At 40.8% G+C, this 17,259-nt stretch overlaps 1 protein-coding gene across 1 annotated transcript; it reads left to right on the top strand.

Moving 5' to 3' along the window:
- Positions 1-205: 205 nt before the first annotated feature.
- LOC136159317 (prostaglandin F synthase 1-like) lies at positions 206-11,378 on the top strand. Its single transcript, XM_065921398.1, has 9 exons — positions 206-289; positions 1,942-2,109; positions 2,398-2,514; positions 3,773-3,850; positions 4,264-4,386; positions 5,191-5,300; positions 6,176-6,341; positions 9,108-9,190; positions 11,260-11,378. Exons 1-9 carry the CDS (start codon positions 206-208, stop codon positions 11,300-11,302), a joined length of 972 nt encoding a protein of 323 aa, XP_065777470.1. The 3' UTR covers positions 11,303-11,378.
- Positions 11,379-17,259: the final 5,881 nt, after the last annotated feature.

The raw sequence follows: 17,259 nt of genomic DNA on the forward strand, positions 1-17,259 counted from the left end.
TAAGGTTTTACTGATAAGAAAAAGCAAATAAGTTAACTGATTTCAATCCTGTTCTTACTCAATGGGTATTGGTTTAATCATGCTCCTCCTACAAAATATCTGCTAACATTGGATGGTGCAGCTGGGGTGTTACCTTCCTGTTTTTCCTAACCTGTGAAGGAAGAAGAAAAAAATCAGAGTCTACTTACTCAGAGAAGAAACAGCAATGGATCCCAAACGACAGAAGGTGAAACTTAATGATGGCCACTTCATTCCTGTCCTGGGATTTGGAACCTATGCACCTGAAGAGGTAACAGTAGTGGTTAGGGGTTGAGATATAAATAGTAGACAGATGCAACGTGAATGTAAGGGGACTTGGATTATCAAGTCATTGAGTCCAATGTGACTCTGGGAGCATCACACTGTTCCACTAACCAGGCTAGAACCAATTGTATGAAAAGGAAGAAAGCATTCAGCATTCACTCTGCATCAGGGTCTGAGACTGTGCTCACCTACAGATTACTCTGTGTTCCACTCCAGTTTCCATCTCTTTCCCAGCTTGGCAGAAGTGGTGAGACTCGGCTGTCAATAACACTGACTTGCTTCCCTTTGAGGGTGACTGCAATTGCAAAGTTTCTCTGTACATTTTATTATGTAAAATAATAAATAAATAAATGGATGAAGCTCAAGCTGGAATCAAGATTGCCAGGAGGAATATCAATAATGTCAGATATGTAGATGACACCACAATAATGGCAGAAAGTGAAGGGGAGTTAAGCAGCCTCTTGATGAAGGTAAAAATGGAGAGTGAAAATGTTGGCTTAAAACTCCACATTCAAAAAACTAAGCTCATGGCATCTGTTTCCATAACTCTATGGCAAATAGCTGGGGAGAATGGTAACACTGATGGACTTTATTTTGGGGGGCTTCAAAATCACTGTGACTGGTGACAGCAGCCAGAATATTAAAAGACACTTGCTCCTTGGAAGAAAAATTGTGACAAATGTGGACAGTGTATTAAAAATCAGAGATATTACTTTGCCAACAAAGGTCAAAGCTATGGTTTTTCCAGTAGTCTTGTATAGATGTGAGAGTTGGACCATAAAGAGGGTTGTGTGCTGAAGAACTGATGCATTCGAAATGTGATGCTGGAGAAGACTCTTGAAAGTCCCTTGGGCAGCAAGCAGATAAAAAAATCAATCTTAAAGGAAATCAAATCTGAATATTCCTTGGAATGACTGATGCAAAAGCTGAAGCTCCAGTACTTTGGCTACCTGATGCTAGTGCTGACTTCTTGGAAAAGACCCTGATTCTGGGAAAGATTGACAACAGGAGGAGAAGGAGGTGACAGAGGATGAGATGGTTTGATGGCATCATTGACCCAATGGACATGAGTTTGAGCAAACTCTGGAAGTTAGTGAAGAACAGGGAAACCTGGCATGCTGCTATCCATGGAGTTGCAAAGAATCAGTCTAGTGAATAACATGAGTGACATTTATGAGAACATCACATTGTACACCTTGAATAGATTTTTTTCATTGTATTCAGTCTGTGTGGTTTCACTGGTGGACAGCAGTCTCAGAAGATTTCACCTTGGTTCTGATACTTTTACTAGGCACATTGTAACTTTGTTCATTTTGTTTCAAGCTCCTCATATTATAAATCATATTCATGACTACAACATCTTGTTGAGTCCCTTGGGATCTTCCAGCAAATCACTGAACCTAGAGGTGCTCTTGCCATCCTCTGATGTCAACAATCAACCACTGATCACCAGATGTTGAAGTGTTTCTGGGTGGTGACCATTTAATTACCTATTAGGAATGTTAAGGGAAGCTGTCATCACTAAACTTACAGAACTAACCAAAGACACAGAAAAAAGTTTATTCTTGGGAATATCAAAGCTTGTGCCTAGTAATCTCTTTTATGGATATTCAACTTCTACCTTTGTTGCTTATGTAGGTTGCTAAAATGGAAGCTCTGGAATTCACCCCATTCGCTATAGAGGTTGGGTTCCGCCATATTGACTGTGCTCATTTTTACCAAAATGAAGAGCAGGTTGGCCAGGCCATTCAAAGCAAGATTGCAGATGGCACTGTGAAGAGAGAAGACATATTCTGCACTTCAAAGGTACTGTGTGTGTTGTGAGTGTGTGCACATGTGTGCAAGTGATTGTGCCCAGGTGGCAATTATAAAACAGAATCATTTGGTGAAGAACTGTTTAGTGAATTGTTTATTGGTACATTACTAAAGCATTAGAGTTTCCTGGTGGTTCAGTTGTTAAAACTTGGTGCTTTACTGCCATAAACTAGGATTTGATCCTTGGTTGGGGAAGTAATATCCCACAAGCACATGATATGGCCAAAAAAAATTACCTAAAGTATTATTAATACAATTTTTATTCTTTAACCTCTACAGCTTTGGTGCACTTCCTTTCGACCAGAGTTGGTCCAACCAGCCTTGGAAAAGTCACTGAAAAGTCTTCAACTGGACTATGTTGATCTCTTTATTATTCATTTTCCACTGGCTCTGAAGGTTAGAAATTTGTGTGATCACATCAATGTTATATCTTGTGTTAGAATGTTCATCAACTTGCATGAATGGTTGAATTAAGATTTTTCTTAGTAGGTTGAAGGGATGATTACACTAGAGTAGAATCCCCCAAGTAATCATTTGTGATAATTTTTTACTGAGTTTCTTTGAATCCCTACATGTCTCCCAGAGAAAGGAGTTAGTAGTCTGAGGCTCTGCCTGAAAAATTAAAGGAAATAAAACAAGACAGTTTTGCACACAGTCCTGCTTATGACTCCTGAGTGTCTGGGGATTTCATGAACCAAGAGTTTGGTGCAGCCTTGATGAACATGTCACTGCCTTACATTGAATATGATGAGTTTATCTTATCTTTCACCCTTTCTAGGTGAGCAGATTTGGTGGCGCTCCCTCTGGGTGCGTCTAAACCTCATACATTTATAGTGACTTGGGAGACCTTGCCTATGCTCTCCCTTGTCTTCAGGATGATGCTTGTGGACTGCACTTAGCCATTAAGAAAATTATTACTTCGAACTCTTGATTTCAAGTCACAGAAATAAACTCAAGCCATCTGATGCAAAATAGTTTCATGGACCATGTAGATGGCAAATCCCAGCCACAGGCAGAATTGAGGGCTGCAGTACTCTGCAGAAATGACTTCTTTTTTCTATCCTTTATTATGGCACAACTCATGGTTTGCTTTATTTTTACTGAACATTTTTCATTAGTTGCAAATATGACCTTGGGGCAGCCTAAGGCTCATCATGGCCATGAACATTTGAGAGCATGTCTGGATTGTCCACATTCCATATCAACCTAAAAAGAGCCTTGCTGGTTCACATGCTTGCCCTAGGATATCTGATGTTCAGAGATAAAAGGAAATCTGAAATCTAGCCCAGGTCAAGATTGAAATTTTTATTCTGGAAATTATGTCATGTAACTTACTGCCATTACCAGCACAGAAAGGAATTTCAAAATAGGTAAGTACAAGGAACAGAGAAAATTCAGAGAAGTCACTGTGTGTCCCTTTTAGGACCTAGAAAGATTGTATTTATTACAACATATTTTGAACATAAGAGATTAGAATAAGTCTCCCTATTAAGGCATTGCTGACAACTCTATATATGCAAATCACATGGCAAATATTAGTATCTAGAAAGTTATAAACCTGCCTCATGGAGGTTTAATCCCTGGTGCCTGGAAGCCTGGCTAAATGCAGAGAAATTATTTTGTGATGTCTCTAAAATGACTGCTTCCATTCCAGCCAGGGAAGGAATTACTTCCAAAAGATGAAAATGGAAAACTGATATTTGACTCAGTGGATCTCTGTCACACGTGGGAGGTGAGTCCAGGGAGGAGAGAACCAGGGGAGGGGCCAGAAGAGGGGGAATCTCCTTCCTTTCTTCCACCTGTGAGAATGGGCTGTGGACCATCAGACTCAGCAGTTCAAGAATCTAAGGTCTGTGATGCTGAGGATGTGGGGAGGAAACCACTGATGAAATGTTCATAGAGAGGAATGAAGGAGGAGAATATGGGGCAGTTAGAGAGGCATCTCTTTCCTTTCATGTGATATGTCTCTTTGGGGGTTTTTCTAAGGAGGGGACCATAATTCTTTTTATATTGTGACCTTCTTCCAGATTGTTCTTATTGATAATCAAGAGTAATTTTTGATGGATGAGTGTGATTACTGATGGTTTGAAGCATTCATTCTTGTTCTATCATTCCATGTAATTATTCACCACCCCTCCCTCACAGGCCCTCGAGAGGTGTAAAGATGCAGGGCTGACCAAGTCTATCGGGGTGTCCAACTTCAACCACAAGCAGCTGGAGAAGATCCTGAACAAGCCAGGGCTCAAGTACAAGCCCGTCTGCAACCAGGTGAGCAGCTTGGATCTTCTCCCTCCTGCTCTTCACAACTTCCTTCTTGCACTGGAGCCAGATGTCTGTCTGTCCTCCCCCACTGTTCATCTGACCTTTGTGGGTCAGAGGATTCTAGAAAGCAGAGCCTCTCTGGATGGTGTGAATAAAATCCATAGTAGTATCTCTGTTTGACAGGCTGGGTGGAAATCGTGGATGCCTTCCATCTGAACTGTGGGTAGAACCCAAAACTAGAGGAAGGAGTCATTTTCCTGAGATGAAGGGAAGAACAGATAGAGTGAAAAGTGCCCTGAAGAGAACTGAACGCAGGAAGGAAAATGATGAAAACATGGAATCAGAAGTAAATTAATAAAGAGTCAAAACAGCTGAGATGGATTTTAAGGGTTTGTGTGGGGTTCTGATGTCTGAATTCTTGGTCTTGTTGTCTCAGCATTTATGAGTCTTAAACAGGGAGCACAGTTAAGAAAAATGTGTTGGAGGTGATGAAAATCATCAGAGTTAGAGGGTGAAGTTAAAGGCTCAAGGTGATACTAGTAATTTATGAAATATTTACTCAGGACATCTACTCAAATGTAGAGCACAGCTTTTGATTACTCAATCTTGGACTGGTTCTCCCATCCATGTCTATTATAAAATACCTGTGTAAATATACTTTTCTCTGTTTTTCTGTTGATGTTGACATCTCCAGTTTTCATTTAATGTTCTAGTCTTTCCTTTAGCCTTTGAAAACTTTTAGTCTTTCTCTGTCATATTAATTTTGCCTTTGTATATAATCTGACACTCTTCTCTTTGGTCATTCCACAGGTGGAATGTCACCCTTATCTGAACCAGAGCAAACTGTTGGATTTCTGCAAGTCACATGAAATTGTTCTTGTTGCCTATGCTGCTCTGGGATCCCAACGAGTAAAAGAATGGTATTGAATGCTAATGAAGACAACTGGGAGTTTCCCTGAAATTCAATTTTCGATGAAATACTTTAAATAACACACTACTCAGATAACTCTTATAGGCAGAGGGGAGAGAGTGGTGGGATGAAATGAATCCTTCTCTTTTATTTTCCCATCACCCAGACAATTTTTTTTACATTGTATTATATTGTAGATTCATCAACAACAAATGTCTGTATTGAAATCTACATGTAATTTCTCAGTTGAGACCAGAGACACAAGCTGATGTCATGATTTACTTACTAACTATTAATTAATGAACACATTTGTAAAAAGAGATGTTGCAAGCCTCACTTACCTTATATCTAAAATTGGGATAATAATATGTAACTGCTAGGTATATAATGATAGAAAATTTTCAATTTGAAGCATTTCTGTGAACATATATAGAAAAATAGTGATGAAACAAACGTCTCTTATTTTTGAGACTATTCAATTTTTATCAATACCTTAAAAAGTGAAGTTTGAAAAGAATTCCTGGACTCTCTCTACTGTTTCTCTATTCATACCCTTGATTGTAGAAGAAAAACAATCCCTGAGAATTAAAAAAAATAACCCACAGTTTGGCATTCTGGTCTCAACTCAATAATGCATCCGAATCACCTGCAGTGTTCTGTAAACACAGAATGGGGATGACACAGTTGAGGTTCTGACTCAGTTTGTCTTCAGCTCAGCCATGGAATTTGTATTTCTAATAAGATCCCAAGTGATGCTGATGCTGCCTGTCCCTGGACCACACTTTGAGAAGCATTGGTCTAGAGTGGACCTAATTGGTCTGTTTGAGAAGCCTCCTTAGAAACTGCGTAGTCTCAGCTCCTCAGCATTTCTGAAATTCCTTCCAGGGTGAACCCGAACCACCCCGTTCTCCTGGAGGATCCGGTTCTCTCTGCCATTGCCCAAAAGCACAAGAAAACGGCAGCTCTGGTTGCCCTTCGCTACCAGATACAACGTGGGGTTGTGGTTCTGGCCAAGGGTAACAACAAGAAGTGGATCAAAGAGAACATACAGGTGATGAGCAAGGCTGTGGGCAGAGGGTTCCTAAGGAAGGTATCTTAGTTTCTCTGATCTCAATTGATAAAATTGCATTATGTGATTTTTCTTAGACTGTTTGAACTGCTCTAATAAAACACCACAGGCTGAGTGGCTGTGAAAAAATTAAATTTGTTTCTCACAGTTGTGAAGGTGTAGATCTGAGATCAGGGTATCCATGTGGTTGGGTGAGGTCTCTCCTCCAGGTCACAGGCTTCTCCTTGTATCTTTACGCGCTGGAGGGGAAACAGAGCATTCCCAAGTCTCTTTATGAATGTGATATCATTGAAATCTCATTCGTGAGGGCTTTGCCATCATGACCTACTCCTCCCTCAAAGACTCCATTTTTAACACCATAACATGTGAATTTGGGGGCACAAAAATTAAGGCGACTATCCTTAACTTCCAAATCATTGTGGTTTTATTTTGTATTTCCTTGAATACTCATAGGTTTTCATCTTCATATATTTAATCTTTTTGAGTTTCTGTCTTTGTGAAGTTCCTCTCCAAGACTTTGTCCACTTTAGCTAGGTTGTTTCTCTTTTGATTTACTTGTAGGTGACCATTATTGTACCCTTATCTGTACAAGAAACTCTCCCCAGTTTCAGGATTTAATGTGGAGTTCATTTATGTAATTCTGAATCTGTGGTTTGAAAATCAGCCTGCACTCAGCTAAGCTGTTGGCTTCTAGGCTGGGCTCTTTTGTTTATTTGCAGTTCAGTGCTGAGCAGCTTGGCAGTTCTGCTTTAGCAGGTGGATGTGGCTCTTGTCAGGGGAGCCTGAAGACTTCTCTGCATAGTTTTTATTGCTAGAAAAAAGGCAACTAACCTAGTCTTCTTTTCAGTGCAGTGATATGATTCTCAGTCAGTGAGTGGGTAAAAAATCTCTTCGTTTGGTGTCACAAAGCCTCCGACAAGCTAAGTGACTGAATAACAAAAACAACTGTCCATGTTTTCCACATTTTCATTGTCAACTCTGTCACATATCAAGTGTCCATAAGTACATTTCTGCCCACTCTTTTCTATTTAACTATTTCTGTACTGTGTTACTGAAGTAAAAAATAAGTTTTGCTTTTCAGTATGGTACGTTCTTCTATTTTAAGGATGTCTTGACTGTTTTTGATTAGCTCTTCTCTTATTTAAAATTCAGTATCACCAAATAGGAAAAGGAGTACTTCAAGGCTGTATGTTGTCACCCTGATCATTTAACTTCTATGTAGAGTACATCATGAGAAATGCTGGGCTGGAAGAAGCACAAGCTGGAATCAAGATTGCTGGGAGAAATATAAATAGCTTCAGATATGCAGATGACACCACCCTTATGGCAGAAAGTAAAGAGGAACTAAAAAGTCTCTTGATGAAAATGAAAGAGGAGAGTGAAAAAGTTTGCTTAAAGCTCAGCATTCAGAAAACTAAGATCATGGCATCTGGTCCCATCACTTCATGGGAAATAGATGGGGAGACAGTGGCTGACTTTGTGTTTCGAGGGCTCCAAAATCACTGCAGATGGTGATTGCATCCATGAAATTAAAATATGCTTACTCCTTGGAAGGAAAGTTATGACCAACCTAGACAGTATATTAAAAAGCAAAGACATTACTTTGCCAACAAAGCCCATCTAGTCAAGGCTATGATTTTTCCAGTGGTCATGTATGGATGTGAGAGTTGGACTGTGAAGAAAGCTGAGCACTGATGAATTGATGCTTTTGAACTGTGGTTTTGAAGAAGACTCTTGAGAGTCCCTTGGACTGCAAGGAGATCCAACAAGTCCATTCTAAAGGAGATCAGTCCTTGGGTGTTCATTGGAAGGACTGATGCTGAAGCTGAAACTCCAATAACTTGGCCACCTCATGCCAAGAGTTGACTCATTGGAATTATTGGTCTATTACCCCGATGCTGGTAGGAGAACGGGACGACAGAGAATGAGATGGCTGGATGGCATCACCAACTCGATGGACATGAGTTTGAGTAAACTGCAGGAGTTGGTGATGGACAGGGAGGCCTGGCACGCTGCGATTCATGAGGTTCAAAGAGTCGGACACGACTGAGTGAATGAACTGAACTGAACTGATCACCATACCAACTTCCACAACAGAATATGTGTTTAAGTCTTTGGTTCATGTTGCATTGAAATGAGATCTCTTTGGAGAAAAAGAAGTTCTTTACAAAAATTGAGCTTTCCATTTCAATGTTATGATGTGAATTTTTAATAATTTGTTGTTCATTAATGCTTAAACACTTCTCATAACTTTCTCCAGGAAGGTATATACATAAAGTTTTTTTAGATCCAATCATAGATAATGAGTAGTTTGATATCAGATTCCTGAACAGGCTTTCTCAGGGGAGCCTGCTTCCCACATTGCTTCAGCTGAATGCTGTCAGACTTAGGGCGTGTTGGGGAGAGGCAGTCAGTCTAATGTCAACTCAATTTCAGGTATCGAGTCAGGAGTGTCTAAAAGCAATGTGTTTGGAAAGGAATGATTTTAGATTTTTTGTCTCAAGGAATTCACTTAAAAAGATAAGTGACTGGTGTGCTGTAATGTTTGTGAGGTGGTCAGAGAAGGAGAAGGTGTGGGAAGGAGAGATAAGAACTCAGCAGAGGGTCCCAGGCTTGTTCATCTGGAAACTGAGGACAGACACGGCTTCCCTGTCCCCTCTTCTTGTCTCCATCCAGCTGGAAAGTACTCCAGTCCCCAGGGGGAGGCCAACTTCTTGGGGAAGAGGTAATGCTATTCTTTCCTTCTAGGTGTTTGACTTCGAACTGACTCCAGAAGACATGAAAGCAATCGATGGCCTCAACAGAAATATAAGATATTATGAAATTCCACTGTAAGTGACTTGTCGATGTTTCCCACAAAAACCATTTTCTGCAGCAGGCAGGTCAGCAGGAGAACTTAGCTTTTTAAAAGCTTAATTCTAGGAAAACAGTGCTGATTTTCAGGGTAGGAGTAAACCAGGGGCTTCCTGCAGACCTCAGACCAGAGGTTTCCTCTAGCACTCTGTCTCTGACCAAGAGAAATGTGATGGGGCCCAGGCCAACCCATCAATAAAATCCCCTGAGTTGACATTGTGGTGAATTCACTACTCTGTACCCCTAACTCCTGTGCCTCGTGTACTTCCTCTCAAGGCTGAGAGACCCAGGAAATCCACAGTGCCTGCAGCCCTGTACCCTTTCAGGGTCCTACGAGCATGTTTTATCTCTATTTCTTTCTATGTCCATCATGAATTGCATTCAAGTTTTGTTGTTGTTGTTTTGTCACTCAGTCATTTCCAACTCTTGGTACCCCATGGACTGTAGCCCATCAGGCTCTTCTGTTCCTGGGATTTTCCAGGCAAGAATACTGAAGTGAGTTGCCATTTCCTTCTCCAGGGGATCTTGCTGACTCAGGGATCAAAACCCTGTCTCCTGTTTTGCAGGTGGATCCTTTACCACTGAGCCACGTAGGAAGCCTGCAATCTTGTTAACCTCAACACAACTATAAAATGTATTGTAGATGTTTTTTATGGAGGAGGGTCCTAGAAAGGCCAACATCCATCAGTGCTACGTTGTCACATGGGCCTGCCCCACCCTTCCCCTAAGTGTCTGGTGAACATTCTCCTTAATGGGCATTTCTTCACCAAGACACTATCCGTTTCCTACAAATCAAACTCTTCACTGCCCTTTCTTCCCTATTACAACTCTCATGTCCTCATCCTTGTTATCTCACAAAACTGAATTATAAGTAGATATTGAGCTTAAATGACCCTCCAGTGAGTGACTGCTTAGTAGGACACACTCAGGTAAGATCGTCTGGGTCTCTCTGGTTTCTTGAGTCAAGACTCACACCAGTGTTGTATTTGTTCATCAGGGGTCCATCCCCTGTTGAACCCCTACCCTCTTGACTTTGACTTAGTCACTAACATTGAATTCCAGTTGCCTAATTACTGCAGGATGATGTCAGGATTGAAGGGAGAGAGGGCTAATCAACCAGGGAGATGTTGGAAGGGAGTTTAGAGAGAAGGGAATACCAATTATTGGAGAAGTAAAATTTTGTTTCCAATGAAAGATTTCAAAACTCTCCCTATTGTTTTGATAACTATCATGCTTCTGATAAAAGATATGATAATTGAAAAAAAGGATAACTACTTTTTGTACTTAACAGTTTTTAAATATAATTGTATATTTTCCTTCATTAGGCTCAGAATGCCTAGACTTTTTTATCTTTGTGGACTCGGATCATTAGCCAGGTTCCTGGTACTTGGAATTGCTTAGAATGCATTCTTTAATGAATCAAACTGAAAAAGACCAATTCTGAAAACAAAGTAGAAACATGGGAAAAATGAAAAAACAAACAAACAAGCAAACAAAAAACACAAAACAACAGCAATAATAATTACTGCATAACCAGTGTTTGACTACATTATAAGTTAAAAAGGTGATAATCTCACTTTGAACTGTATGATTATTCAAGTGCGCATGGTAGCTCTCCTATAGATGACAAAGTCCTTTATGGAGGTGCTCTGTATTTTTGGAGTGCTCAGTATTTGCTTATCCATGGGTGTGTGGAAAAGGGCAGCTAATTTGTTCACTGTGCAACTTTTCATCAACTAGGGACTGAAGAAGTTCTACCTGTGTCTGAAATGACCTCCAAAGTTGGCCCTAAGTCTTGTGCTCTCATATAAATTGTAACCTGAGTCAAACTACCTGTCACTGTGGCGTGAATATTACACGTGAATGTTGGGACTGGATGTGCAGGTGCCGTGAACACATGGAGCAGGCACCTGCATGTGTGCTGGTTGGGGGAGAATGAGGGATGTGTTTATATATTTAGACAAATATATCCTGACTGCATCTATTGAGTAGCAGTTTTTGACAACATGACAACATTTAATAAGTTAATCCTCCTCCTCTCTTTCAGTGGTGTTGGTCAGCCCGGCTATCCATTTTCTGAAGAATATTGACTCTCAGCTCTCACTGTGGTTCTTTGAGAATTACTTGCTTCTAGGACTATGAGGAGGATTTTTGTATTTGGTGGAGGTGGTTAAATGAAGTGTCTTGAATGTTTGAAAGCTTGCCTTTCCTTTAAAAAAATAAACAGTTTATGAAACAATAAAGACTTCAAAGTAAGAATACATTTTTTTGTGATAGTTAAAGCAAATTACAGAAAGTTTGGAAAGTTGAAAGGAAATGATAGAGAATAAAGATAAGCTGTGATTAACCCATTTAATAATACTTAAATTTGGTGCCTTAACCTTACGATTTTCCTGTAGAGATGTGTGCGTGTTTTCATTTACAAAGAGAAAAGATCTTCAATCTACAGATTTTCTACTTATTTTTAACTTAGCGTAAGTATCTTGGTAAAATACAAATATGACTTAAAAAACCCAGTATTACAATCTGCTTACTATAAAGCAATGTATCTTATTCATTTATTTAATTTCTTAATTGTTTGCCCAATTTAGCATTTTAATTAGTTCTTATATATTTTGCCATTGATTTATTTGTTGCCATTCATTCATTAATTCAGCAAAACTTTATTGAATATTCTTTAGTAACACATGGTATTATCAATAAATGTCAATTAAAATGAGAAATTCTTGAGTCAATAGTCTACTGGAAGATAAGACTGTGAATGAAATCAGGAGGACTTAGCTGTTAGAAATGCGTAATGGCTTGTAGGAGATAATTCTGCATAATCTCTCTCATTTCTGTACATCTGCTAGGCAGAGACACCAACTACACTTCATCTGACACAACTTCTCATTTGTGTAAGAAACAGCCTTGCAACATAGAGACAGAGGCTCCATTCATTACTCTGGAACAGAAAATACTAAGTTCAAGAAGGACATGTGTTATATAACATTTAAGGGACAGAAAGTTGGCTGACATTACTTTACCAACAAAGGTCCACCTAGTCAAAGCTATGGTTTTTCCAGTCGTCACATGTGAATGTGAGAGTTGGAGTATAAAGAAAGCAGAGTGTAGAAGAATTGATGCTTTTGAACTGTGGTGTTGGAGAAGACTCTTGAGAGTCTCTTGGACTGCAAGGAAATTCAATCAGTCAATCCTAAAGGAAATCAGTCCAGAATATTCATTGGAAGGACTGATGCTGAAGCTGAAACTCCAATACTTTGGCCACCTGATGTGAAGAACTGACTCATTTGAAAAGACCCTGATGCTGGGAAAGATTGAAGGTGAGAGGAGAAGGGGACGACAGAGGATGAGATGGTTGGATAGAATCACCAGCTCGATGGACATGAGTTTGAGTAAATGCTGGGAGTTGGTGTTGGACAGGGAAGCCTGGTGTGCTGCTGTCCATGGGGTTGCAAAGAGTCAGACATGACTGAATGACTGAACTGAACTGAAGTTGGCTGATGTGGGTGAAGCTTAGTGAGATGCAGAGACAGAAGCTGAAGATAAGCCAGAGAGATAGTGGTGCCATGGGGTTTGTGTCACAATGGGTTTTGAAGGGACTTTACTCTGAGGGAAATGGAGAATGATATTTTGGGTTCTGAGCAAAGTAGTTACATACGTAGACACGCTTCAAAAAAAATTATACTTGTTGCTATTTTGAGAAGAAAAAGAGAAAAAAGAGCCCTCTTTTAGGACTCTACAACAATCTAGGTGAGAGATGATGTTGGTTTGGACCACAGAAGGAACAGTAAGTGTGGTCAAAGTTGTTAAAATAGGGATACATTTTAAGGGCTGCATCAGCTAGATTGTCTAACATATTGGACGAAAAGTGAAAGGAAAAGTGGAATCAATGCTGATTCCCAACATTTGTGCTTAAGAGATAGGAAAAGGAGATGCCATTTTCTCAGATGGAGACAATGTGGGGGAGCACATTTTTGTGGGAAGATTAGGAGCTCAATTATAGACATGTATCTTTGAGATGTCTTTAGGTACCCAAGTGAAGATGCATGCATACTGTTGGACATAGAAGTCTATCAGAGAAAAAGGTTGGCTAAAATATTTATGTTTGCGGTTTCTCAAATTTAGTTGCCACTTAAAGCCATGAAACTAGAAAATCTGAGATAATATGGTATACATTAAGTGAGTATAGACAGGGACATCAAGCTTCATGAGAACCCAGCATTGAGAAGTTAGTTTTTTTCTTAAAAAAATGTGGAGGAACCAGCAGAAGAGGCAGAGAAGAAGAGGCTAGTGAGGTAGGAGGGACTGTTCTCAGAAAGCACGTGAAGTAAATGATTGGAGGAGAAAAGAATACATTTCTTGCAAGGGGACAAGTAAGAGAAGACTGAAACTGACCATTGGATTGGGCAGTTAACCTTGGCAAAGTCAAGTGCAACTTTGATAAGAGTGGTAAAGGCAAAACCTGAGTAGAGTGGGTTCAAGAAGTGGTGTTAAGAGATCAGCAAGAAACAGAGTAGACACAGACGACAGTAGACATGATGGAAAATTCTTACAGAGATGGAAATACCAGATCACCTTACCTGGCTCCTGAGAAACCTGTATGCAGGCCAAGAAGCAACAGTTAGAACTGGACATGAAACAATGGACTGGTTCCAAATTGGGAGAGGGGTACATAAAAGCTGTATATTTTCACCCCGCTTATTTAATTTATATGCAGAGTACATATGTGGAATGCCAAGTTGGATGGATCACAAGGTGGGTTGAAGATTGCTGGGAGAAATATCAGTAACCTCAGATACGCAGATGATGTCACCTTAATGGCAGAAAAGGCTTCATGGTGGCTCAGAAGGTAAAGTATCTGCCTACAATGTGGGACACCTAGGTTTGATACCTGGGTTGGGAAGATCCTCTGGAGAAGAAAATGGCAACCCACTCCAGTACTCTTGCTTGGAAAATCCCATGGACGGAAGCAGGGTAGGCTACAGTATATGGGGTTGCAAAGTGTCGGACACGATTGAGCAACTTCACCTTCTTTCTTTCTTTTAATGTCAGGAAGCAAAGAGGAACTAAAGAGTCTCTTGATGGAGGTGAAAGTGGAGAGAGAAATAACTGGCTTAAATCTCAAGATTTGAAAAATTAAGATAGATCATGGCATCTGGTTCCAGACCTTCACAGCAAATAGATGGGGAAAAAATGAAAACAGTGACAGAGTTTATTTTCTTGGTCTCCAAAATCACTGCAGGTGGTGACTGTAGCCATTAAATTAAGATTCCTGCTGCTTGGAAGAAAAACTATGACAAATTAGATAACCTGTTTAAAAGTAGAGCCATCACTTTGCTGACAAAGATCTGTAGAGTCAAAGCTATGGAATTTCCCGTAGTCATGTATGAATGTTAGAGTTGGACTATAAAGAAGGCTGAGCTCTGAAGAATTGATGCTTTCAAACTGTAGTGCTAGAGAAGATTCTTGAGAGTCCCTTGGACAGCCAGGAGATAAAACCAGTTAATCCTGGGCAAATCAACCCTGAATATTTATTGGAAGGACTGATGCTAAAGCTGAAACGCCAATATTTTGGCCACCTGATGTGAAGAACCAACCCATTGGAAAAGACCCCGATGCTGAGAAAGATTGAGGGCAAGAGGAGAAGGGGAGGACAGAGGATGAGATGGTTGGATGGCATCACTGATTCAATGGACATGAGTTGAAAACTCTGTGAGATAGTGAAGGACAGAAACCTGGTGTGTTGCAATCCATTGGGTGGCAAAGATTTGGACTCAGCTGAGAAACTGAACAAGAGAACTCTTACATCTTCATCTTGTAGACTTTACAAAGAACTTCAGAGACAGACTGTAGCATCTTAGAATCTTTTATCTATTGCTCCTATCTTCCCACCTTCTCTTCGAATACAACCCTCCCAGGTCACACATGTAAGGACTTTGTCATTATACCAGGGTTACCAGGTAAACCAAGAATATCTTGCCTCTCAAGATTTTAATCAGCTTTACAAGATCGTTCCCAGACCAGGTTCAGAACCATGCCCTCTGCAGTGGAAGCACAGAGTCCTCACCACTGGACCACCAGGAAAGTCCCAGGTTAAAAGGAATTATTAGCCATAATTTCATCACACCTACATTTTTGGCTCCCTTCTCCATCTCTTCTGTTTCTGGAAACCCTACACTATGAATGCTAGTATGTTCTGTTCCCTAGTTAATGTAGAATTCTTATGAGTCTGTATTCTGGTAAATTATTTTAGTAAATTATTAATCTCTATCTCAATATCTGATCTTTTCAAGTTTTTTTTTTCTTATTGTTACCTTTGATTCAAATTCCTCTCTCTTCTCATTTTGCTTAGCTTCCTCCTTTTCTATTAAGTTAGGTGAAAAAGTTATCTGTCTTGGTTTTGCAGGGCTGTCCTTGTGTGGACCCATCCCTGTGGAGTCTGTGTGCACAAGGCTTTGTGGCAGAGCTGGAGCTGAGCAGGTCAGAGGTCAATCCTTCCCAGGTTGTGTTTGCAACTGTCACCTCGGTGGGAGGGGGAAGGGCAAGCTAGAGCCAGAGCCCAGTGTGAGCAAAGGCTTCTGTGCTCAGGGGCTGTCCCCACCCTACTGGGCCAGGCGAGTCCCAAGACGCTGGAGCAGAACTCTGAGGTTGGGTCCAGACTGGTTCCACTCGTTGTAAGTGTGCACTCCTTGTAAGTATGCACCCCCATCCCCTGCACTGCACCTTTGCCCCAGAGGGTGGCAGAGCTGGAGGAAGGTGTGCAGGAGCGGCCCCTGGTGCGGGTGGCCATGCATGTGGTGCAGCCCTTTCACACCATCAGAGCCCCAGACCCAGCTTCTCGGGGCCCTCTGTGATGGCCACCCTGCTCCGTCTAGATGCGTGTGTGTTCCTGTGTGTGTGTGTGTTCCTGTATGTGTGTCCCTGTGTGTGTGTGTCCCTGTGTGTGTGTGTTCCTGTGTGTGTGTGTTCCTGGATGTGTGTCCCTGTGTGTGTGTGTGTGTGTCCTGTGTGTGTGTCCCTGTGTGTGTGTTCCTGGATGTGTGTCCCTGTGTCTCTGTGTTTCTGTATGTGTGTCCCTGTGTCTGTGTGTGTTCCTGTATGTGTGTTCCTGTGTGTGTGTGTTCCTCTGTGTGTGTGTGTTCCTTTGTGTGTTTGTGTGTGTGTGCATTCAGTTTGGTACTTGAAATAACAGGGAAAATCTTACTCTTGGTAGATTTGTTCCTTGTCATGACTTTCACTCGTTAGCTCGCCATGCTTCTACTCCTGGGATTAGCCCAACAGGAAAGCTACGGGTGGCTCAGTTCATTTTTGAGTCAGCATCTTAGCTGGCCAAGACTGACTGTCTGATTCTGGTGAATTTATGACTGTTTTTGAATGCACTGTGTCCCCCAAAGCCACATTCCCATTCTATTCAGGGCCCTTTTAATACATGATCTAGTCTATGTCTGCACCCTTGTTCTTTGTCCTTGGCACTCTCTCTCTCTCTCTCTCTCTCTCTCTATATATATATATATATATATATATATATATATATATATATATATATACTTGCCCTGCAGCTGCAATAGGCATTCCAGTGGCTCTTCAGTTTAACCTTAGAGTTAAGTGGAACAGACACTAGTCCCCAGAGAGTCCTCAGGTAGGTTGAAACACCACACACAAGGTTTTCTGTTATCATTCTGGATTAGGGAAGCAACTGGGAGCTCACCAAGACTGCACTGCCCCAGGCAGGAGGAGGGTACAGGTGAATAATGCACGATGAAATTTCCTTCCACTCTGTTCTGGATTTTTCCGAATTTCTTGTTAACTTTGCTGCTGTCAATCTGTGTTTGACTGTTTTCCAGAACTCCTATGAAAATTTTCAGCTAATTTCTCTTTCTTTTCTTGTCTTTCCATGGGAGAGATCAGTCCTCCCACCTCACCATTTTGCTGACATCACTGTACATGTTAAATTTGTCTTCACAACGTTCTCATGTATCAGTGCATCACAATTTCTGTTACTCTTTCCAAATTTGTTGCATTTTAATCTGTTTATAGGTTTTTC

The sequence above is a fragment of the Muntiacus reevesi genome, chromosome 2 (genome assembly GCF_963930625.1).
Source record: "Muntiacus reevesi chromosome 2, mMunRee1.1, whole genome shotgun sequence".
In the NCBI taxonomy this organism is placed as follows: domain Eukaryota; kingdom Metazoa; phylum Chordata; class Mammalia; order Artiodactyla; family Cervidae; genus Muntiacus; species Muntiacus reevesi.